The following is a 24,055-nucleotide window of genomic DNA, read 5'->3' as shown; positions in this document are numbered from 1 at the left end:
GGATCCCACACCGGAACCAAGTGGGCTCGCCCAGGGAGGGGAGACTGCCTCCACGTTTTCCAAAATCACTTCGTGAAAGTCGGGAATAAAAATAAAATCACAGAATCTCCTCAATAGGCACAGAGAAAGCATCGGACAAAACGCAACAGCCCTTGAAGAGGAAAACACCGACCAGCGAGGACTGTCCCCGCCAGGCCCATGGAGGGCCCGGCTGACAGCGCCCTCGGGGCGACACTGAAACTCCCTCAGACCAGAACCGAGATGAGGCTGTTGGCCCGCAGCGCGCGGTTCAGCGGTTCAGCCGGCGCCGGGTCCAGCCAGGTGGTCAGACGAGGGAAAGGCAGCCGGGTGGGGAGGACGAGCCAGCCCCCCCCGCCCCCAGGGACACAGAGCGGGCGGCCCCTGCCCAGGGGCCGCCAGGGCAAGCCCCCCCTTGCGGAAAAGCCCTACATGAATTGGCAGAACCTCCTCCCCACCCCTCCTCAAATGTTCTGTCCGCCCCCTTGCTGCAGGGGGCCTTGATGCCCCAGCCAGAGAAGACACCGGCAAGCAGCGAAGCTAAAGGGCCTCACACCGCGGGGCCGAAGATTCCTTGTGCCTCACACCGTGGGGCTGAAGATTTAACATCCCTTCATTTTTGGTTCTTGGTCATAAAAGGAGAAAAATTTATCGGAAAGTACATTAGGCAATAGATGACACGCATCCGCAGACTAAGTACATGGCACGGAAAATTGCCTGTTTAGAAAATTAGTTATTAAACAATTTGGCCCACTTGACGATGGGGGACGATTTATTGTCCACATCTGACAAGCCATCCAGCACAACTATTATAGCAAGTCCTTCTTTTGCTTTTTTAGAAGTTTCTTAGGAAAGTTTTTAAATGAAGTTGACTGTGTTAAGGAGTTTCTAGGTAGAAAAAGCTCTGAGAGCTGAGCAGCAGCTGGTCCCCGGCTGAAGGCCATAAGAATAGAAGAGTCTTTGGATGCTGAGGCTTTGGCGGATAGGGGTGCCCTGGCGGCTCTCCACTGTCTTAGGTCATTGGCCAGCGGGAATAATAAGTTTTAGTGTTAGGTTTGGTTTTTTATCTATTAACCTTGAAGGCCACCGTCTAGCTGAGACCCGCAGGAGCCAGTAGCCCATGGGAAGAAAATACACTCATTGTTTCTGCTTTGCCCATGATGATGTAATTTTTCTGATTACTAAAATGAATAAATCAAGACCTGCTGAGTCTCTCGGCAGAAAATACTTGCACCCCATCCAGTGTCAGCGTCTCCTCCATCCCCTTCCCTTCAGCCCTTAACGTGTCGCCGAGGCCGTCCATCCTTTCATGAACCCCTGACACGACATTTTGCTGGAGGCTGGTCCCCGGCACCCCCTGGTGTCTTTCGCTTCGCGCCTGCCCACGCGGGGGGCTGCAATTCCCGGAGGGGGGATCCCATCGGAGCAGGACGCTGAGGGACACTTCTGGGGTCAGAACTGCCCCTCAGCCATCACTGTGGCCCCAGCCAGCCCCTCCCCAAAGAGCCCAGCGGTCACCTGGCAGACCATGCCCACGGCCTCAAGGGCACATTTCTCAAAGCACTTGGACACGCTGTCTCCCGAGCGGGTGGTGGCGCGGTGCACGTGGCAGAACATGGTGATCTGGACATGAGGCGGCTCCTGCAAGAAGAGGGTTGGGGATCCTGGGTGCTGCACCCCGACATTCTGGGTGGACATTATGTCCACTTTCCCGTGATGTCATCAGTCCCCATTACTTTAACCATGTTCCCACCCACACAGAGTCCACCCACCCCCCATGAGGCCACCAGGTTCAGATTCAGCCTCCTGTCCCCTCTGCAGATAAGCACCGCCAACCGCCTGCAGGGCCAGGGCCTCTGGAGAGCAGAAGGGGCTCCTGTCCCTTGTTTCCACCTGGTCTGTTCAGCAGCAACAGTCACGCCCAATGCCCTCCTGCCAGGCTAACAGGAAAACACCCTCGTCGTCCTGAAGTCCTTAATTAAAAAAGGGCATTTTGCGCTGCTGGTGGGAGTGCAAACTGGTGCAACCACTAGAGAGAGCTGATGGAGATTCCTCAACCTGCTAAAGATGGAGCTTCCATAGGATCCAGCCATTCCACTCCTAGGTATTTACCCAGAAGACACAGAAACATCCATTCCAAAGAGCACCTGCACCCCTATGTTTATAGCAGCACTGTTTACAATAGCTAAGCTTTGGAAACAGCCCAGATGCCTAAAAATAGATGACTGGATCAAGAAGATGTGGTGCATATACACCATGGAATATTACTCAGCCTTCAAAAAAGATAAACACATGCAACTGGCAGCAACATGGATGGCGCTGGAAGGGATCATGCTCAGCGAAGTAAGCCAGAAAGAAAAAGAAAAATACCGGATGGTCTCACTCATAGCAGGAATCTAGAAAACCTAAATAAGGGACCAGGAAAAAGACTAATTATAATAAAGTAAAAATCAAAATCAACAAGCAACTATAAACCAGAGACTACGGAGGGAGAAGGGAGTAGGATCAAAACAAGGGGGGTGGGAACTGCACAGGGACGATAATCAAGATGAAAAGGCCTACATTGTGCAAAAATGAAATATGATGTAAAAAAATGTATGAAATTTTAAAAATAGTAAAAAATAAATTTAAAAAAAGGGGCATTTAGGGTTTTCTGTTTGTCAGCTTAACCAGCTCCCGTCACCAGCAGCCGCTGGGCACATTGGCCCGAGACGGGCCCACGCGGAGGCCGGCCAGTCCTCCGGCGCCTCTGGAGGGGCCTCTGGGCCAGGCGGCTGCTCCATGGGATGGAGGTGGGAGCACCGGCGCGTCCTCCGGTGCCGTGACGTGCCCTGCCCCGTGCCCTCAGGCCACCCTCGTCCACTGCCTCTCACTGCAGTCTGGCACCGTCCAGCCCGCCCCGCCAGGTACCTGCTTGATCCTCCCTTCCATGTCCCTCAGCAAGGCCTCTTTCCAGCCGAGCTCCGCGGGGACGTTCATCTCCACCAGCCGCCTCCAGACCTGGGGGCACGGGCAGGGGCAGTGACGCGACAGGGAGACGCCCGCGAGACCCCGAAGACACGGCTGGTGACCGGGGCCGGGTCACGGCGAGGACCCGGGAGGCGGGGGGAGGGCCTGGGCGTCTCCAGCACGGAGCCCCAGCCAGGCCCAGCGCCCGCCCGAGCCCGGGCCAGCTCCCTGCAGCGGCGCCTCCCGCTGGACCCATCCCCACCGCCCGCCCTTCCAGGCTGACCCGCCCCTCAGTTTAGGGCCCTGGCGCCAGGACCACCTCCCGCCCTGCTGCCACCTGAACCTCACACAGCCTGGGCGCCGGGCCAGCGCCTCTCCCCGCAGCCGCGCCTCGGACGGGCGCCCCCGCCCCGCTCACTGCCTGGTGGGGAGTGCGGTCTGCAGGCTGGTGCCGGCGGGGGACGGCCTGGGCGGGGGACGGCCTGGGCAGGGGACGGCCTGGGTGGGGGACGGCCTGGGCGTGGAGCTGTGGAGGGGCCAGGCCCGGCAGCAGCGCTTCTCGCCGCGCTCACCTTGATCTCCTCCTCGCAGGAGAACCAGGCTGACAAGGAGTAGCTGACGTTGCACATGCGCCGCACGAAGACTTTCCGGAGCCACGCTCTGGTGGCTTCCAGAGTCTCCCGGAAGATTGCTTCTCCTGAGTTCTCCTCCCGAGTTTCCTCTCCCCTCCCAGCTGCCGGGCCCTGTGAGGGGGAGAGAGTCAGAGCTCGGGGGACCAGCCACGCCCGCACCGACCTTCGTGGCTGAGGCTCAAACACACTGGCCTCGCGAGCAGCCTGCTCCAGCAACACGCTGTTTTTTAAGTAGAAGAGCTGGGGTGCAGGACAGAGGTGTTGGAGGTGAGAGGATTCACCAGAGACAGGGTGGGGAGCAGAACAGGCGGATTGACTGAAATCCGCTGCCGAGGGGAGCAGTGGGGAGACAGGAGAGGTCTGCTGCGGCCTGTGGGTCACTCCCTGGCCGGGGACAGAGCTCAGGCCGCAGGTGACAGCCTGAGACCGACCACGGGAGGCCCCAAAAGCACCTTATTCTCCGGCTCCTTCAAGGTTTGCTGAGAGTAGGTAGGGGAGGGAACGGTGTGGGGAGAGGCACGAAGGCCCCACGCCTGACAGGGCCCCGGACAGCAGCACACAGCCCTGGGCTGGGTGGGGAAGGACGCGCCCCCACGGCAGAGCCTCTGGCTGCAGGGACCCCAAGCCGTGGCCCAGAGGTGAAGCCCTGCTCCTCACTCCTAGCTCCTGCCTCCTGGTCTCCACGCCGCTCCAGAGTAATCCCTTTCCCTCCGGGTCAAGGACGCAAGCTCCCTCCTCCCACCCTCCCTTCTAGAACAACCCAGAAGCTCCAGCCTGCAGTGACGCCACGTGGGGTGGTCTCGCCTGCAATGCGGCTCATCTCCTGCCCCCTCTCCCCAAGCCAGCAGGGACTGCTCTCCCGGGGGCGCCAGCCTCTCTCGAAGCCCCGACGTCACCATGACGGCCGCGCCCAGCGCCCCTCCATCCCGGGACCGCCGTAACTTCCCCTGGGGGCCCTTCCTGCGCCCGCTCCAGGGAGCCTGCCCGGGGCCGGCAGAGTGGGCAGCAGGCCATGGGCCCGTGTTTGACCTGGTTCTGCACAGCGTCCTGCTGGCGCCCAGGGAAGGGTCTGGCCTCCCGGTCCCAGGTATGGTCCCCATCGCTCCGGCAGGACAGAGGGTCTCGGGGACACCCCTCCAGCACAGCCTGCCAAGCTGACAGAGGGCACGGCCCTCTGGTCTAAGCCGTGCCCAGCTCAGGAAAGGCCACCTCCCCCCAGGCACGTTTCTATCCACACGCGTCTGTGGTGTTTTAAGGAAAAACTAAGACTAAAGCTTACTTGATTTCTTGTTTCCATCACTGAGGTTCTGACTTGGGGAAGGTTCATGAACAAACGGTTGGTCTAAGAAAATCTCCCAGCACCTTCACCTCGCGCGGGGCCCGTGGCAAGGGGCGCCGGTGAGCGGTGTGGACGGAGCCCCGAGGCGCGGGTGCAAAAGGTGCCAGTTCAAAGATGGCAGAGGGACCCCACGGTGGGGCCACCTTGGGGAGGGGAGGGGAGCCTGGCACGGGCAGGACCAGCCGACTCCTGTGTGCGAGGGCACCGAGGCGGGGACTCCCCGGGTTGGACGTGCACTTGGGGGCCGGCCGACTGGCCTCCTGCTCCTCAGGACACCCCCGGGCACCTGCGCTGCCCCACCTCCCTCTAGTGAGAGCCTGGGGCAGGCTCTGAAGCCCCCCACCCCCCCAGAACAGAAGCAGCGGCGGCCAAGCCCCTACAGATATGGGGACAGAATCACTCAGGGCCGCTGCTGAGAATCCACCCACCTCTGCGGCCACCTGGGGCTCCAGGCCAGCCCTGGGCGCGGCTGCACCCACTTACCGCGCGGGGCTCCAGGGAGGCGATCCTGCACATGAGCTCCGCGGACAGGGCGGGCAGCTCGAAACTCTTGTACTCCCGTGTGATGCTGCAGACGGTTTTGTGGAACTTCTGGCACAGGGTCAGGTGGGACTGTCCCAGGGGCGCCTCGAGGACCCTGTGGCAGGGTTGGGACAATCACCAGGGCTGCCCGGGGAGTGTAGACGTCATGCCACTGCCCTCGAAGCCCACTCGTGGGCGCTGGCTGGACCCCACACGGCGTCAGACCGCCCGGGGCGTGCCACTGCGACGGATAGTGAGTTCCGGCCGCCTGCGCCCTGGACGGTTCTGCCGAAGCGAGCGACACTCCCCAGGCTGCTCCCTCCTGTCAGCAGAGCTGGGTGAAGAGGCGGGTGAGAAGTGGCAGGTCGTGTGCCACGCATGGACCCCGCGCTCCCGCGCACCAGGTCTCACGGGCATGGGGACAGGCCTGGCTGGGAGTTGCCATCAGAGCTTAGAAGGTGGGGGGCGGGTAAGTCTAGGGGAGTCAGGGGGTCCCTGATGTCCAGGTGCGGGGGAAGGTCTGGGGGGGTCAGGGGGTCCCTGATGTCCAGGTGCAGGGGAAGGTCTGGGGGGGTCAGGGGGTCCCTGATGTCCAGGTGCAGGGGAAGGTCTGGGGGGGTCAGGGGGTCCCTGATGTCCAGGTGCAGGGGAAGGTCTGGGGGGTCAGGAGGTCCCTGATGTCCAGGTGTGGGGAAGATCTGATGGGTCGGAAGGGGTCCTTGATGTCCAGGTGTGGGAGGAAGGTCTGGGGCAGTCAGGGGGTCCCTGATGTCCAGGTGATTGACATTAGCCAAGATATGACCCCATCCTGCAGACCCTAAGAACCACACAAGGTCACCATGGAAACACCCCACAGAGCACCGAGACACCGGAGCTGTGCGTGCGTCTCTGTCTGGCCCCGGCGTCCTCGGGGCCACCGCACAGCGGCCGTCACACGGCAATGTCCCCCTTCTCTCCCGGGGCCTGCGCTGTGACCGCCGCAGAAAGACCGAGTGTGACGGAGCCGGCCGCAGGGGGCCGCGGGAAGGAGGCGGGAGAGGCGGAGGCTGGCTGCCCACGGTCGCCACGTTCTCTGTCTTGAACAACAGAGGGCGGCCGTGGACGGGAGAGGAGAGGTGGGTCTGGGCCGGCCAGCCCTGGGCGGCAGGCGGGCGCCCCCACTTACTGGCCCCCGTAGATGTCCAGGAGGTGCAGCAGCATCCTCAGAATCTTCTCGATAGTCTGAGTGGAGAAAGAGCGGAGAGGGGACCTCACGATGGAGCCACTCTGCCCCACACAGCCAGACTGGCGAGCCCACTCCAGGCTGACCTCCGTTTCTCTCTGCGAAATGTTTTAAATGCTCCCAGACTAACCTTCCCTCTTTCACGAATAAAATTCAGGACTTAAAATTTTTGGTTCATTTTTCAGGATTTCAAACAGCATTTCTCCACCCAAAACTCAGGGTCGTGGAGGCGGCGCCAGCCCCGTCCCTCTGAGCGCAGCCCTCGTGGCCTCGCCGCTCTGTCAGCCCCACAAGAACGACACGTTCTGGGTGGTTCATTGTCTTTCTGGTTTGGCCGACAAACCCGCCTTCCTGAGCCCGTTCCCGGCCACAAACCTCGTGGTTCAAGAGGGTGGCCCCCCGGAGCCCGCAGAGCCGGTAGTGGGTGCCCAGCAGGCAGTCCAGGACCCGCGCGGGGAAGCGGCTCAGGTGCTCCGTGGCCTCCTCCATGTAGGGGACCAGGTCGTGCAGCGGCATCAGGCTGAACCAGGACTGGAACAGGACGCTGTCCACACCCAGCAGGTGCCGCCTTTCTTCCATCAGCTGAAGCAGCAGTTTCCTGTTGAAGAGAAAAGGTGCCAGGCGCTCGCAGAGACCCGACCAGCAGGCCGAGTCATGAGAACACAAACTGGCCAGAGGGAGGCGCCCGGCAGCCTGGAGGTCCGTCTCAGGCTGTCACCGCTGCAGCAGGTTGCGATCCCCGGCCAGGGAGCTACCCACAGGGCACAGCAGACCTCGCCTGTCTCCCCGCTGCTCCCCTCAGCAGTGGATTTCAGAGGATCCGCCTGTTCTGCTCCCCACCCTGTCCCTGGGGAATCTTCTTACCGTCCCCACCCCTTGCACCTCTGGCCTGCACCCCAGCTCTTGTATGCATAGATACAGGTTTATAAATAAAACAAACCTCTAAAGGAGAAAAAGCACAGTGAAAAAACACTGACTTCATGGGCGCACTGTTCCAGGCCGGACGCTGTGGGGAGGGGAGGGCTGGGGGAGGGACCCCACCAAGGAAAGGCGAGGGAGACGCTTTCTCTGCTTGCAGATGGGCGCTGGGGCCATTTTTGGTTTTTGATTTGTATCTAAATCGAGCTCCCATTGTCCTTACAGGACGAGAGCTCCAGTGTCTGCTCTAAGAAGCTGCAGCTGACCTCAGAGCCCCTCGGTCCCCCAGGAGCAAGGGTGCGGGGTGCCTCCAGGAAACAGCCCTGCAGGGCGGGCACCGGCCTCCGGTGCGGCCCCAGGGACCCAGCTCGCCTGCGGCACCTGCCAGGCAGGCGGCACAGTGTGGGTTTGTCCGCTGACAGCGCCCACAGCCAGGACAAGAGGCCTGTGAGGCGCTGCCCTCCAGCCCCGAGGCCGCCTGGCAAGCGTGCGGTGGGCAGCAAAGACCTCCCGGGCCGCCCTCCTGCTCCTTCGTGCTTCTCTGCGCGTTCAAAGCAGCAGCCACAGCTCTGCCCCCCGCACCCCCTGAGCGGGGTGAGGTCCTGAGAACCGGGTCAGGGCCACGGCCTCCACTTACATCTCATATCTGTCTTCCCGGAACTCCGCGAAGGGGAGCCCTTCGAGGGCCGCCCAGGTGTCCTCGGGCGGGAGGCTGGTGGCCGTGCCCCACGGGGGCGGCTGTGCACACAGGTGCAGCACGGGCAGGACGCACACCCACAAGTCCACCTGCCTGGCCATGCAGTGCTGGCACAAGTGGACCAGGAGCTCCCGCCACCTGCGGGGTGAAGGGCAAGGAGTTGAAATAGGCTGTTCCTGCCCCTCGGACACCGCCCGCGCGGCCACGGGCTCGTTGCTCTGCACAGGAGCTCGGCGGCCGATCTGCCCAGAGCTGGCATCTCTCGCAGACCCGCCTGCCCGTGGACACCGTCCCGACTCAGCATCAAAGGCCTGCAGAGTCCACCAAAGGCTCCGGGATCCTCCTCCCGGCTGCCAGAACTGACCGTGAAGCTGCCTGGCCGGGAGGGTGGCACGGCACACGGGGACACGGTGCCCAGGGGGCCGAGGACACTGGGTCATGTATGCCTGGCAGGGCTGACCCCCAGGAGGGGGTCACTGGACCCAGGAGCAACGTGGTGACATGGAGCCGGGGCGCCCTCAGCACCCGAGGATGCTGGGCACCGAGCAACCCTCGCTGCAGTGCAAACGGCCCGCACGGAGCTCCGTCCGTCCTTGGACAGCCAGGGACATGGAGGAGCAAGACCGCGCGCCCTCCCGGTCCCCACGCCAGCCTGGAGCGTGTCCCCGCCGCGGCGGTCGGCTGATGGGGGGCCGCAGCTGGACACGGCGCCCTCCCTGCCTCACAGAAACACTCGCGCGTCACCCGCTTTTCCTTGCCCCGACCCGCCTCTCTTCGAAAACGCCTGGCATGTCGTGGCTGTCTAAAATCCATAAAACCAGGGCCTCCCCGGTGGCACAGCGGTTGAGCTCTGGGTTGTGAAGCTGCCCGCGACCTCTGCGGCGCTGGTTCGATCCCCAGCTGCTCCCCGGCCACCGGAGGAGGGTCCCACATGGCGCGCAGACCTCTCCTGCCGCCCGCTGCTCCCCTCAGCAGTGTCCTTCGGTCCTTCTGCCTGCTCTGCTCCCCGCTCTGGCTCTGGTGAATTCTCTCACCCTCCCACGCTTCTGACTGTACCCAGTGCACGTATAAACAAAACAAACAAACAAATAAATAGATAAATAAAAAAACATGCCTCTATAAATAAAATTAAATTAAAAAAATGTTAAAAAAAATAAATAAAATCCATAAAACCAGGGGGCAGGGGCCCCAGAGACCCCCTGGGGTGGAGACCACCAGGTTGTGTGGCCCGACGTCCTCCTCCAGGCCAGCGCCCACGCGGACCCTGAGCCTGCTGGCTCTGGGCAGGCCCCACGCAGGGCCCGAGGCGCCCGCTGGGCACAGGGCTGCCCGGCAGAGGCGGCGGCCGCAGGGATAGCACCCACGAGATTCCCACGAGTCCCACGGTGGGCCCGCCCCGTGCCTGGCCCCAGTGCACACGCGTGGGGTTGCACGTGCCCTGCGGGAAGCTGGGCAGGGTGGGAGACGCAGACATGAGGCCGTGGGACACCACCAGGGTGGCAGCCCCGCACAGCCAGCGCACAGCTCAGATGGACTCGCTGCCCGTTTCCACAAGACCTTGGACACACTCGCCTGTAGGGCGTCCCGAGGAGGGTGGCCAGGTCGTCGTGCAGGGTGCTGGGGGCCATGGCGCCGGGGCTCAGCAGCTGACACAGCATGGACAGGTGGCCATCCGCCAAGGGTATATGGACCATGTCCAGCAAGCAGAGGACGATCAGGCCCATTCTCAGCGGGCTCGTCACCGGGAAGTCTTCGGGCAGAGCGCCCCTGTTCTCACTCAGAAACGGCGCCATTTTCTCCTTCAGATACTCCCACAGGTGTGTCTTCACCTGGTAGCAGGAGAAAGACCCAGGTGTGGCCCCGAAGCACCAGTGTTGAAAGCAGCCACTGCCACCCTCACGTCCGCATGAGCGGGGGCCAGGTCCCCAAGGGCGGAGAGAGCCCCCGGGGGTCGTCCTGCTGCCCTGCTGCCCCGCACAACCCAGACGCCTCGCAGGCGACCACCCCAGGCCAGAGCAGCAGGACCCCTGGGGCCGGCATGGGGGCTCAGGTGGCCCCCTCGCCTCCTGATGCCTCCAGTATGGGCCCTGGGGGCAGAACATCCCAGAAGGGTGGCGGGTCTGTCCCCCACGGCCCCCACACCCTGCCAGGCCACTCCAGGGCAGGCAGAGGAGCAGAGGGGGGTTCCTGCCACCCCCTTCCGGGCTGGGGGAGAAGGTGGGGGTCGGGGTAGGAGGACTCCTCAGGGCGCTATTTACTGTCCCCATCTGGCCAGTAGGGGCCCAGGAGTGCCCTCTGCACTAGGAGGTGGCCGGTGCCAAGTGTCCAGGGAGCCAGGGGCGCGAGTACCTCCTGCTCCCCATACTTCAGAGCGTGCCATGTCTGGGCCCGGCCCTCATACACCATGGGCTCGCGGGCCTTGTCGTAGAACTGCCAGAACCTGGCGAAGAAGCTCTTGATGGTGACGGCGTTCCAGGGCCGCAGGGTCTGGAAGATTTGGTCCAGCATAACCACTGCAGCAAACTTCTTCCCCTTCACCAGGTCCTTCCTGGTACCGTCTGTCATGAAATCCATGAACTTCTGAAACGTTCCAGCAGCAGCCCTCTTGCAGATTATGTCGTCGTACTGGTGCCAGCCTGGAGGGAAGAAGCAGCGTCCTTGGGATGGCCTGGACCGGCCTGCACGCTGGTCTTGAAGGCAGGAGCACACGAAGGAGCTGGGGGGGGAGGAAGCCGGGCGCCCGGAGGGCAGGCGCCAGCCTCCCCCCAACCCGGACCCAGCCCCGACAGGCAGCGTGGGCCCCGGGGGACAGAGCGCTCGGGACGGGAGTCCCAGACCCCGTGATGGGGTGACCTGAGCTGACGCCATCCAGCTGGCCTGAAAGTACTTGTCTCTGCCCAGCCAGGGCGCTCAGCACACCTGGACATGGCCCGTCCCAGGCGCGTGGTCAGCTTGTGGACGGAGCCGACCCCAGGCCCGGGGCGAGAGCCAGCGGGCTCCGTGCTGGGGCGCTGGCCCAGGAGAGCAGTGCGGCTGCCAGGGCGTGGACAGAGCCCTGCGCACACGGCCGGCATGGGGCGGGGGCAAGCCCCACGGCCACTCCTGGACCGCGGCTGTCGCCGGGTAGCTGGAGCTAGTTGGCACTAGCAGAGACGCGAGGTCGGGGAGAAGGCCGGACGTGACGTGATGGACAGGAGCAAGACAGGAAAGACCGCGGGTGCAGAGCAGGCCTGACGTCACGTCCACGCCAGGGACACCCCAGGATGGGACGGAAAGAGTGAAGTGAGACAGCAGAAGGCAGCGAGACAGCCTGCCTGCCAGAGACCACGCAAGAGGCGCTGGACGGACGCCAGAGGCGGGGGCTGAGCAGACACAGCACCCCAAGGGGTCAGGGCACTGTAGACGGCTGCGCCGGTCCTCTTTGCCCCCCACCTCATGGGGTGCAGCCTAGAACCCCCTTTCTGCTATGGTTCCCAAAGGCACTGGCGGGAGCTGCAGGGAGCCATTCCCCTGCCTCTCTGTTTCTGGGGTGTCTCTTTAGAAGCGCCCCTGCCTTTACAGCAGGAGCCTGGACCACCCGCACTAGCAAAGCACAGGACTCCTCCAGCACCTTCCAGAAACACACCCAAGCCAGCAGCCACGCAGGCGTCAGCCACTGGGTCCTTCCCCAGCGGACCCCGGCCAGGTGCCCTGGGGGTCCCGTCAGCCCTCTGCTCCCCCACAGGCTCGGCCTTCCCTTGTGGCCAACTGACCCATGAGCCGAAGGTCAACCCCAGAGAATCACCACTAGGGTGACGAGTCTGAGGTAACAGTGCCCAGCGCTGACGGACCCTGCTGTGAGAAGCGCCTGGATAGTCGGTGGCTTTCGCTAAAAGGCACATGTCGGGGTTTGAGTCCCGCGGAGTTTACGTGTCTCCCCACCCCTCAGGGAGCCAGGTCCCCAGGAAGGGCGGCCCGTTTCCCAAAGGAGAGTAGGGACTCTGTAGAGCACACGCACACACACCTGCACGCATGCGCACCGGACACGCGCGCGCACACACACCTGCACGCATGCGCACCTGACACGCACACACACACACACACACACACACACACACCTGCACGCATGCGCACCTGCACACGCACGCACCGCTGCACAGCTGCACACATGCACAGGCCCACCTGCCCACATGCGTGCCTGCACATGCACGCACACCTGCACATCAGTTACACAAACTCACCACCACGTCACACGCGCTGAATGCAAAGCAAATCAAAGAAAGAAAAGGAACACTAGACCCGGACGAGAGGAAGGCGGGCAGAGTCCCGGGCGGGGCGTCCTGAGCCCCTGAGCGCCCGCTGGCCCCGGCCCCCGCCCCGGCTCCTGGCCCAGCGACGCCATCTCCTCTCCTGTCCCTTCGTCAAAATCTGTGCCCTTCTTTGCTCGGCAAGTGAGCGGGCGCGGAGCGGGACCAGAAGGCCTTCCGAGGGCAGGCCGCGGGCAGAGCAGCGGGCGCCTGCGGCCGGGCCTGGCTCACCTTCCTCGTGCAGGAGATGCGGCTTCAGCCACAGACAGCGGTTGACGTGCTCGCCCTGCTTCTCCTGGGCCTTGTAGATGAACTCGTACTCGTGGGGGCCCCGCTCGTACACGACCACGTACTTGTAAGGGAGGGGCTTGTCCAGGCACCGCCGGGGAATGACAGCGCTGCCTTCCAGCAGGAACCCGCTGTCGCCCAAGTCCCTGCGAACACACAAGGAGGCCGGGGGTCACCACGACAGCCCGTCTGGGAATGGACTCCCGCCCAGCGGCAGCCAGACCCGGAGCCTCAGGGCACCGGTCAAGAGGATGCTTCCAGAACGAGCCACGGTTCCGGTGAACTACGGCCAGAGAGGCGCCCTGGGGACGCCGTGAGAGGCGGCTGTTCCCAAGGCTGAGGTGGCACTGGCGGGAGGAGGAGGAGGGCCGCCTAGTCCTGAGACTAAGGCCCAGCAGGCTGCCCGGGAGACCCCAGGCCCTGCGCACTCACCGCGTGCTATACATCGTGCAGACGTTCCCTCTCCATGCGGCCTTCCCGAGCTGCTCTGCTCCCCTGACGACCACTTCATGGCGGTGGGGGTCGAAGTTGAAATGTTTAGAGATGATGGCATGGAAGTACACGGTGACTCCTTGCTCGGGGCTCAGCATGCTGGGGCGGCACAGGGGGACATGCTGGGTCAGAGCAGGCCCGCCCCGCTGCACCCCACCTGCCCCACAGGCCCTTCCCGGGCAGGGGCACCCCGCCAGACACACGCCCACCTGGGGACAGAGCATCCAAGAGGGCCTGTCTCGCCCTGCACAGCCGACGAGGAAAGTGGGTGCAGGGAGGGGACAGGCCCCGCGTGGCTGGAAGGGCCAGTGCGCACCCTGAAGCGCAACAGGCTCTCCTGCGTCAGGAAGGCCGGTGCCACCCTCTCCAACCACCTCCGGGGGGGTCCCTGCCGCACCCCCCAGCCCCGGCCAGGCTGCACCTCACCTCTTCTCGGCGTCCTGGGTGGCCGCCCTCTGGTTTCCTTGCTCCTTCTTCGCAGCAGCAGGATGGGTCACGGGGCTCCCTTCTGGCCTCTTCGGGGCCTCTGGCTTGGGTTTCTCCCTCCCACCTGCCTTCTCTCCAGGAACAGCCCCCTTGTCCTTGCACTTAGTTTCCTGGAACAAGCAGCCCAGCCGCGGCTGTAAGACCCGCTTCCACGCCCCTGAGCAGCCACATGCCTTCCCCGCCGGAAGCTTCGAGAGCCTCTGGTCCACTCACCTCTGCCTCCAGAGGCCCCCTCCAGCTACCCCTCATCCCCTCAACTCGATCCCTGGGCACCTACGTCCTTGCTGCTCCTGGAACAGGCCACCACCCTCTACCTCAGGGCCTTTGCACGTGCCAGTTTTGCTCGTGTTGTGTCCCCAGATATCCATGGCTTCCCCTGGCTCTTCCCAGCCTGCTCTGCAAGAAGTCCTCCCGGACCCTGCCTGGCCAGGTCACCCCGGCGCCTCCGGCACCTCCACCCCCCACCCACCTTTCCTCGAAAGCCTCCACGCTCTGCTTTCTGCAGGCAGGAGCGGGGTCTCATCTGCAGCTCTCCCCAACACTGACACAGGCAGCGACGGGAGGGAGCGGCCCGGGAGCCGGGGCGCAGAGGGCAGGGTGGGCGCTCACGGGCCGGCGCAGGGCGCCCCCTGCCGGCTTACTTGGGAAGCAGGGCCGCTTGCTGGAGGCTGTTTCGTTGTCTGAGTCTTGCTCTTCCCGCCTTTCACAGCCTCTGTCACTGGGCCAGCTGGCGCTGCCACAACCGGCTGGAAGAATCAAGACCCCAAACATCAGGGGACGGGGACGCGCCGGACAGGCGGTTGACTGGGCAGCGTCGGGGTCGGCGGCGCCCCACACCAGTGACCGGGCAGCAGCTGGAGCCGAGGGGCCCTTCCACCGCTGCCTCCAAGGCCAGTCCCCGAGGCCAGCTTCCCAGACAGGGAGGTGACGGCAGAACAGCGAGGCCCAGTGAGGCGCCAACCTGGTCATCACCCCAACAACTCACCCCAGGACCGGGGCTCCCGGCCTGTTGCCCAGCGGTCTGTGGCTCTTTCCTGGGCGCAGAGTTGCCCCCCTTCGGCTCAGGCAGCGGGAGGTCCTGGGAAGCTCCTCTCCCCCCAGGACGGGCTTCACCAGCAGAGGCATCAGTGGCGACCCCCTTCCGGGAGAGCCCTTTGCCCTCGGAGTGGTCAGGTGGGGCCTGAGCCTTCCCTTCTTGGAGGGCACCTCCGGGAATCTGACCCAGGGGGGCCGGGCTGCTCCCTGGCTCCGTGGCGTGACCCGGGGGCACCGGGTTGTTCCCCAGCTCCACGGCGTGACCCGGCGGGGCCGGGCTGCTCCCAGGCTCTGTGGGGTGACTTGGGGGGACTGGGTTGCTCCCTGGCTCTGTGGGGTGACTTGGGGGAGCTGAGCTGCTCCCCAGCACCGTGGGGTGACCTGTGGGGGCCGGGCTGCTCTCTGGCTCTGTGGGGTGACTTGGGGGGGCCAGGCTGCTCCCCAGCTCTGTGGGGTGACCCGGGGGGGCCAGGATGCTCCCAGGCTCCGTGGGGTGACTTGGGGCGGCTGGGCTGCTCCCAGGCTCCACTTCCATGGCTGTCTCCACTCCTCCAGACACCTGGCCCCGCAGAGGGCCAGCTGGTGGGTGCCCGAGGGGGCGCCCGTCCTCCAGCGGCATCCTGCCTGTGCCTGGGGGCTGGCTGGAGGGCCCACCCTGCTGAGCTTGGCTTTGAGGTGGCGCTGGGTCCAGGCTCACTAGTGATTTCAGACTACAGGGCCCGGAGAGGGACAGGGGCTCCTGGCCCCCCGCAGTGTTCTGGTTCTTCTTCATCTTCTTCGACCTCCTTTTTTTCTGGACAGAAAGAGACACGAGTGTCACCGCTCAGGCTGCCCGCCCTGCACAGTGCTCCCTCCGGCTTTTTCAGGCACTTGAGCTGAGCGTCCAGCGCGCCGGCACGTGCCCTTGCGTTTCTCTACCTGGGAAAGGAGGCTGAGGCAGGGGCCGGTGCCTCGCACCGGGCTCCGCAGAGAGGGGCTGAGCCCCTTCAGGAATACCCCCCGCCGCCTGGACGCCCCGCTGGGTGTTCTGACCCTCAGGAGCACCCTCAGGCGTCCTTGCACAGCACCTCCTGTGCACCCCATGCCTGCCGGGGGGCCAGCCCCACTCCATGCTCTTCATGGAGACAAAGGTCAGCAGCCCAGTGTCCGGCTCCCCTCGACCCTCCAGCCACCGCCTCCCCATGTGGCTGTGCCCCTCTTCTTGCGAGTCATAAGCCACCTTCAAAGGCACCCCCTTGTGTTGCCTCAGTTACCTCAATTACATCCCCTGGGCGGAAAGGACACCTCCTGGCAGTTATTTGTCTTGAACCCCCTCTCCCTAGACACCCCCTTCATCTCATTGTCGGCTCAGACCCCTCAGTTGACCAGCCGGCATCTCAGAGCTGCTGTTGGTGCGGGCCAGGCGCCCCCCAGGAGCTGGAAGCCTGGCGTTTCTGACACCACTTCTGCTGACCAACACCACTGGCCAGTGCTGCCCAGCGCTGCTGACTGGGGACCGGTGCCATGTCCCGGTCACCTCCGAGAGCGGGAGCCTCTGGAGCCCAACCCTGGTCGTCCAGCACCGCCTCCCCGCACAGCAGCCTCTGTGCTGTCTGGTCCAGCGCGGGTGAGAGCCCACGGTGACCTGTCCTCCAAGGGGCGCTGTCCTGGACAGCCAGAGTCCCCCAGCCTTGTTTCAGGTGCAGCGGGGGCCCCGGTGCTGAGCACCCTGTCACCCATCTGGAGTCGGGGGACCCCTCACAGACCTGAGACAGACAGCGGTGTCCACACACATCACACCCCACACCCCCATGCGCATCCCCATGTGGTCCCTCACCCTCCCCTGCTGTGGGCCACAGCCAAGGCTGCCGCCCCCACCCTCCCGGCGTTAGAGGAACCACCGGGGCCAGCAGCTGGGACCAGGCGTCGGCCTGAGCAGGCTGACTCCGCAGCGTACCCCTCCCCCTCCCACGCCCTCGCTGGCCGGGACACCCTTGCAAGCCCCCCGGGGCCCGAGGGGTCCCTTCCTCAGCCAGCACTCTCAGGGCCTGCCCCTCACGGGACACGGGGCCACTCGGCCTCCCCCTGGAGAAGGGCGTCCCCCACCAGCACCTGCCGGCCAGAGATCCAGGCACCCCGCTGGCGCCATGGTGTGAGTGGCCAGAGCAGAGCCGGTGCCCGCAGCCCGGCCCCAGCCCAGCGGGAGAGGAGGCCGAGGATCCCAGGGGGCCAGGAGTGGAGACCTGCCCGAGGGGCCGCTCGGCCAGGCCCGGCAGGCGCGCAGAGGCCTGGGCAGCACCAAGCCATCCTGGAGGACGGGACGCGGAGGCGACGGCACGGCAGGAGGCCGCTCCTGGGGCAGGCGGCACGGGCAGGACAGGAGTCCAGAGCCCTCCCGGGCTGCCACTCACTTGCTGGGTCATCCAGGGGCCCTCGGCGTCGTCTGGGCCTTCCCGTTCCTCGCCTGAGCCCGGGGGCAAGGAGGTGCCGCCATCCTTCAGTGCTCGCCCACTCTCCACGTGGCCCTCCGGCACGGGCGGCGCCTGGGGGCTGCTGTCGGCAGGAGCTGCAGAGGCACAGGACCAGCGGGGGATGGTCACCGGGGAGGGACAGGGTAGGCCCTGCCCAGGAGTGACGCGACGGCCCTCGGGGCACCCTCCAGGCCAGCGTGGGGCGAGGGGCCGGGCCTCAGGTCCCCACACTGGGGTCTGCTCCCAGCCATAGGCACCCCGCGCGGGTCAGCGGGGTCCGGTGGCCTCCAAGGGCCCAGGGGGCTGAGAGAGTGGGTGGTGGAGGGGGTGGCTGGAGCAGGACTAGAGCCCCCAGCCTGGACTGAGTCTAAGCGGCCAGGGCGCCTCCTGCTGAGCGAGCCTGGTGGGGGTTGCAGAAAGCCCCTTGGGAGGCTCCCGGTCCCCACAGCACCGCGTTCCTGGGGCACCACTGGGCCACGGCTGCCTCATGGCCCCTCAGCTCCCGTTAGTCGCCAGATCAGAGCTCAGAGAACAGACACTTTGCTGCCGTGAATTCAGGATCGAGGGAAGAGGCCGGGGTGGGGGAGGGGCTTAGCGCTTCCTGGCCCTGCAGGCGCCTTGACCCCCAAGTCTCCATGGGTTCACCTACCCTGCAGTCTCCACCCCATCCTTTGGGGTGCTGCGAAGCCGCTGTCCCTGTCCTGGTCACTGGGCCCTCTCCCGTGGGGGGTGGTGGAGGTGGGGTCCGCCCGGCCCTGACCGGCAGGCAGCGGTCAGGAAGCCCCAGGCGTGGGGCTGGAGCAGCTCGGGGAGGTGAAACTGCAACAGGGTGGTCCCCAGGAAAGGGGGAGGTTCCCTGCCCCACCCAAGGGAGGGTGGAGCTGAGCAGCAAGAGAAGAAGCTGCAAGAAGAGACTGAGGAAGGAAGGAAGCAGGATGGAGCCAGGAGACCTGGAGAAGGCACATGGAGCCTAGAGACACGTGAAGAAACTGCGCTTGTCTTTTGGTCGTGGACGGGGTGACACAGATGTGGGTGAGACCCGTGGGGAGGGGACCATGGCAGCTTTTATCTGGATGTTGATTTTGCTCTTTTCCTTCCGGGCTTGTCTGGTTATTTCTGACCCTTTGCTGTGGGTCCCCACTGGAAGATGCTTTAGACTTGTGGCAGGCTTTGGGGCCTTGTTCTGGGCCGACCCCATTTGGATGGACTTTTACCCACGAGGGGACGGGTGACTTTGGATGCTTCATTTAGAAACTAGACTCTTTGCCTTACCTGTATTGTTTCCTAGTTTTATTAAAGTTCCTTCCCATTAAAGTCTCCTATGTTTTGTGTTGATGCGGCGGATGGCAGAACCCATTTAGAATAGGCAGGTTTGCGGGGTTTGGGCTGCCCCTCTCCCTGTCCTATAACAAAACCCGGGCCTACAGTCACAGCATCTCCACTCACATTCGTGCCACTGGCGGCCACTCCCACACCGGGCCAGCTCACACCCAGCCTGCCCTCCAGGGAGGGCCCACGAGAGCTGGCCGCTCACCAGCTCACTCCGCCACCCCCACACCAAGGGCCCGGCTGAACCCCAGATCCGCTGTCCCCCGAGGCAGGACTCTGATGACTGACCGACCCACAGCATGCCGGACGCCCACACTCCGCTGGCCTGAAGCCCCGGGCAGCACCCCCAGCCCTTCGCGGCGTCCGGGCTGCTGACCTCCACCCCCATCACAGACGCTGCAAGAAAACGCAGCCGGGGCGGAGAGCACAGAAAGGAACATGCTGCGGGCGCCTCCTCGCCCAGCATCACCTCCCAGCAAGCAGGGTCGTGGTGGGGTGTCTCACCTGCGCCCCCTCCGAGAGTGGACAGCAGCGGGGGCGGGTGCCTGCCTCCTGCGAACATAAGGTGAAGTTTCCTGGGGACCCCTCACCTGGCCTGGGAAGCAAATAACCGTGGACTCAGCCCCACCTTGGATGCAGAAACCTCCTCCCCAAAGGCCGCAGCCTCGTGATAAAAAGACTTAACGAGGGCCGGGCCCCGCCCCTCCGCCCGGCAGACCGGCAAGGAAGAGGTTAGACCGCGACCCTCCTCCAGCGCCCGAAGGCCCCACCCTGGGTCAGAGGAGAGCTGGCCTCTGTCCAGGACCAGCCGGCTCTGCCTTCGGCCACTGCCCCCACCACGGCGGCAGGGACAGCCTGGACCCCTCCACACGCTGCCCCTGCTGGCGCAGAGCGGGGAATCAGGCTGCAGGGGGTGGAGGGGGTTGACACAGGCCTTAACCCAGGAACGGACGCCCTGGGGCAAGGGAGGGGCTACGGAGGCCCCCCCCCCAGATTTAACCCAGCCACACCCCAGAAGAGACATTCAACGATAATCAGGCGGCTGAGCCCGCCCCCCCTCTGGAACAGCGCAGCGACCTCCTCCCTCCGCCTTCCCTGGTGAAGCTGCCCTGGGGCCGACCCCCACCCCCAGCCCCCTGGGCTCTGTGACTGGACGAAACCCTCCCAAGAGGGCAGCCGGGCCAGCCGGGCGCTGCAGAGCTAGCACCGCATCAGGCCACATCTGCCCACAGCGGGCATCCACGCTATCAGCTCAACCCTCACTCCAGGGCGCCACCCACACCCAGGCACCCAGCGCCCGCCTGCCCCCCCCGGCCCCCGCCCCCCCCAGCATGGGTCAGAGATGAGGCCTCCCAGCTGCAGCCCCACCTCACGGTTTCAGTTTCTGTTCCTGGACTCAGAGCCCTGCCTGGGGAGCGGGGCAGGGCAGGGGAGCGGGAGCCAGGAGCCTCCCGCAGACAGCACCCGGCCCCTCCCGCCAGCCAGGAGCACCCTGTTCTGCCTGGGGCCAGCGAGGCCCCGGCCCGCCTGGCCTCCTACACTGGCAGGTGTTCTGCAGGTGGAGCAGGTGCCTGGTCAGCCTCTCCCCCCCTGCAGGAGGCCCGCAGGGGCTCCCCTACCTCCTCCCTGCACAGCCCCTGCCTCACCCCACGTCCCGTCCCTCCAGCCGCCCTCTGTGTGGCCGCGGCCAGGCCCCTAACCTCTGCACCTTGCCCCGGCAGCTGCGAAGAGCCAAGGGGGCTTAGGGTGACCCCCTCCCTTGATGGAAAGACAGCTGATGGCTTTATTTAGTTATTTCATCTCTGGGGCCCCAAAAACCCTCCCTTCCCAAGATCCCCGCCAAGGCAGAGGCTGCGGCCGCCCGTACTGGGGCCCCTAGGCCTGTGTCTGCAGAAGAGAAGTTGGGGCCCTCTGGCTGGGTTGGCCCCGGGAGCCAGACTTCCTCCCCGAGTCAGCAATCGAGAGATAAATAAATCAAACCAGAAGCGCCCCCCATCCCCGGCCTGAAGCTCAGCTGACGCCTGCGCGATGGGAGCACCTGGTGAGACAGCAGCAGGGCGGCGAGGGCGGGCGCTCCCAGCCTGGGAGGCAGGCACACACCTGCGCGCGCACACACACACACCCACTGGCGTGCACGTGTGTGCACACCGGTGGTGCAAATTTAGAGAACACACGGGTCCTGCACACCCTCCTTGATGCCCTCAGCAGTTGTTCGCCCGCACCTGCGGGTGCCAGGCGGTGTCAGGGGCCTGGGGTGAAGCAGTGACCAGGAAGGCAGAAGTCCTCTCTGAAGCCACAGGCTCGTGTGCTCCACCAGCTGGGGAACAGCTGGGAAGTGCAAAGAGGGGGGACAGATGGCAGTTTCCAGTGGGGTGACCAGGGCCTCGCTAAGGAAGGACACAGTTGAGCAAAGTCAGGAAAGAGGAAGCCTCGTTGCCCCCTGAAGTCAGCGATGTGCTGGGAAGCGGGAGCAGGCAGTGCAAAGGCCCTGCGGTCAGAGCGGGACCAGCAGGCCCAGGGGGGGCAGCTAGGGAGGGAAGGGCTTCCCCACAGTCTCAGAAGGCCCCTTGGCCCTGTCCTGAGGGCAGGTGGAGGCAGGGAGAGCACAGGGCCTCACTGTCATCCTGGAGGGAGAGGCGCTGGCCGCCTGGGGGAGTGGTCAGTTCTGGCGCTTCTGTCCGTGTAGCCAGCGGGGTCTTCTGGGAGTTGGATGTGGGGGGTGAAGGGGGAGAGTGAGGTCAGTGCCAGGGTCTGGGCCCATCTGCTGAAAGGACAAGCTGCCCTGGCGAGTGGAGGTGAAAGCAGAGGGCAGGTCCAGGGGGTGCGGGGGCCGCACACCTCTGGCGGGGAGGCACCTGTGGTGGTTGTCAGGGGAGGGACCCAGGACCAAGGGGTCACTGGGAGGTGGCAGACATGGGTGGCATTTAAAACCAAGGAGGGACCTCCCTGGGGGTGCAAGGGGTTGCGTCTTAGCACCATGAAGCTGTCGGCAGCCACTGCGGCCTGAGTTCGATCCCCGGCCAGGGAGGGACCCACAGGGCGCAGCAGCCCTCTCCTGTCTCCTGCTGCCCCCTCAGCAGTGTAGGTCAGTGGATCTGCCTGTTCTGCTCCCCACTCTGTCTCTGGGGAGTCCTCTCATCCCTGCACCTCTGGCCTACACCCCAGTTCTTGTGTGCATAAATAAAATAAATCTTTTTAAAAAATAATAAAAACAAAACCAGGGAGTTGCCGCAGTCGCCGCAGGACAGAAGGCCCCAGCCCGGGGACCCCGCTCAGCTGGGAGGCACCTGACCGGGCTCCTTGCCCGACCCCAAGCTCCTGCACCATGGCACCTGCCCTCGCCAGGAGGGGCTGGTGCAGGCTGGGGGACCCCTCGCCCCAGCACCCTACAGCATCCTCAGAGCCCCTCACAGGCCCCCGGCTCAGCCTGGCACTCCTCATTCCCGAGGAGAAGGGCACCCCAAGTGCTCTCTAAGAAATGAAAGTGGTTCAGGAGGCAGCACTTCCTGCAGGGACGAAAATGCTCTAACCAATGCTTCCTCCAGAGACTTCTTTATCCTGGAGGACCGTCCTCCGGCCCCACCAGGCTGCCGCTGACCCCAGTCTCCGCGCTGGAGAGGGAGGTGCGCCTGACGCACTGTCCACCCACCACAGGGTCCACTTTGCCCCTCGGCTCCCCCCTTGGTTGTACCTGCAGCGGGGCCTGCAGGGAGCAGCTTCTGCCCACAGCTACTGCAGAAATTGGGAGCTTCCTCTTTGGAGACGAACTGGCAGCGGGGACACTGCATGGCTCCCGGGGCCGAGGAGCCGGCCAGCCCCGCAGGTCCGGAAGCTGGAGCCGAGCTGGCCGGTGCGAGCCGCCGTTATATACACAGCACCTGTCATGTGACCACAGAAGCTTCAGTTTCATTTTCTGGGAAAATGAAATAGCGGCTGCAATGAAAGTCCCTATGAAAGGAAACCCTTCTGGGCCACTGCCAGCCCTGCCTCTGCCCAGTGTCCTCCTGCAGCCCCCAGCCGGGAGGCGGGCACCACTGCCCTGGCCAGGCTCAGCCCATGCCCTCGCTCTGCAGTGCAAACCCCCCCACCCCCCGCTGAGCCCGGGGACTGGGGCCTGGGGGGAGGGGGGTGCAGGGGCTCAGGCAGGCAGAGAGACAGTGCCCCCAGGAAGGCACTCAGCCGCTCTGGGCAGGGGTGGGGTGTGCGGGGCACGGTACCTGGCTCTCAGGTGACCTGCGGATCAGCGCTACAAGGATGCCCGCAGCCACTGGTGGAATGGGGTTCCCAGTAACAGGCCCCGTCTTCCCGGGGCCCACTGGCCCTTACATACCCTCAGGGGTGGGGGGCAGACAGCCCAGCCCGCCCAGGGCCTGGTGCGGGGTTATGGGGGGGGGTGTCTGAACAGTGAGGGGTGCGAGAGTCCTGGGTCCTGCTCCTTCCTGGGGCCCCTCGCAGCCCACCCCAGCCCTCGCCTTCAGCGAAAGCTAGTTAAGGGGGGGCCAGGGACCCTCGGTGCCTACAGGCCCCGTTATCATGAAGGTCTCTGTGTTTTCTCTGCACGTCCCTGGACGCCAACCGCAGCACTGACCACTGACCGGAGCCAGCGGCCGGGCCTGCTGGAGGCCAGTGCAGAGCCGGGGCAGCCGCCTGGGGCGGGAGGGCGGCGGGAACTCAGACAAAGAAACTCCCCGGCCTGGAGTAGGAACCGGGCTCCCGCCTGACCTCCCCTCCCCTGCCAAGCCGCCTCCCCCGGCCTGCGCCGCAGGGACCGCCTGACCCGTGCAGGCCGCCGGGCGCAGTAAATCCTCCCTCCCTTGAGAAAGCGGGCCCGGCTCCCCGCTCCTTCTCTTCGGCGCCCCGACCCTTCAGGGGTCTCCGGCCTCAGGGCTCCCGGGCGCACCGGGCTCCGGGGCACCCCGCCTGCCCGCCCCGCTGCTGGCCGCCCGGGTGGCGCGGGGCCTCCTGCCAGCCGGGAGCGCGCGGGGGCGGCCGGGCTCCCTGTCCACGCGCGGGGCGGGACGCGGGGGGTGGCAGCCCGGGGCGGGGCAGCGCAGGGCCGGGCCAGGCGCGGGGTCCGGGCTGGACCCCAGGGCCGGCGGGGGGGGACCCCTGCTGCGGGCGCTCTGGGACCACCTCGGGGCCTCCAAGCTGGGCCCCCCGCTCCCCGCCCCCTCCCTGGCCGGCCGGTGGCGGCGGGGCTCGCAGGGCTGACACCCCCTCCCCGCCGTCCAGGCGCGGACCCCGCCCTTCCCCTGCCCGGCTCCGGGGCGGGGCGGGAAACCGAAACCAGCCGCAGGAAGAGGCGGCGCCGCAGCCCCGGCCCGCCCCGCGCCCGCCCGCGCCCCCCCCCGAGCCCCCCCCGCGGCCCGGGCCCCCCGCCGCAGCCGACGCG

At 65.1% G+C, this 24,055-nt stretch overlaps 1 protein-coding gene across 4 annotated transcripts in view; it reads right to left on the bottom strand.

The window, feature by feature from the left end:
- The window catches only part of RNF213 (ring finger protein 213), a 62,244-nt gene extending 38,859 nt beyond the window's left edge, over positions 1–23,385 (bottom strand). The window contains exons 1-17 of one of the 4 annotated variants that reach the window (XM_054688634.1): positions 22,881–23,385; positions 22,355–22,541; positions 17,275–17,429; positions 14,835–15,677; positions 14,491–14,595; positions 13,790–13,959; positions 13,304–13,462; positions 12,815–13,017; positions 10,647–10,933; positions 9,870–10,126; positions 8,238–8,435; positions 7,058–7,280; positions 6,626–6,681; positions 5,422–5,575; positions 3,540–3,710; positions 2,929–3,018; positions 1,537–1,659 (exon numbers count right to left, since the gene is read on the bottom strand). In XM_054688634.1, coding sequence (XP_054544609.1) covers positions 1,537–1,659; positions 2,929–3,018; positions 3,540–3,710; positions 5,422–5,575; positions 6,626–6,681; positions 7,058–7,280; positions 8,238–8,435; positions 9,870–10,126; positions 10,647–10,933; positions 12,815–13,017; positions 13,304–13,462; positions 13,790–13,959; positions 14,491–14,595; positions 14,835–15,677; positions 17,275–17,429; positions 22,355–22,451 — 3,291 coding nt within the window. In that variant the 5' untranslated portion in view covers positions 22,452–22,541; positions 22,881–23,385. Of the gene's footprint in view, positions 1–1,536; positions 1,660–2,928; positions 3,019–3,539; positions 3,711–5,421; positions 5,576–6,625; positions 6,682–7,057; positions 7,281–8,237; positions 8,436–9,869; positions 10,127–10,646; positions 10,934–12,814; positions 13,018–13,303; positions 13,463–13,789; positions 13,960–14,490; positions 14,596–14,834; positions 15,678–17,274; positions 17,430–17,983; positions 18,108–19,167; positions 19,412–22,354; positions 22,690–22,880 lie in introns of those variants that run through there. The other 3 variants (XM_054688635.1, XM_054688636.1, XM_054688637.1) reach the window with 3 other exon arrangements.
- Between the last annotated feature and the right edge of the window lie 670 nt (positions 23,386–24,055).

The sequence above is a fragment of the Talpa occidentalis genome, unplaced genomic scaffold (genome assembly GCF_014898055.3).
Source record: "Talpa occidentalis isolate TD23 unplaced genomic scaffold, MPIMG_talOcc4v2.1 talOcc4.7, whole genome shotgun sequence".
Lineage (NCBI taxonomy): Eukaryota > Metazoa > Chordata > Mammalia > Eulipotyphla > Talpidae > Talpa > Talpa occidentalis.
This window is presented reverse-complemented; position numbering and strand designations above follow the sequence as displayed.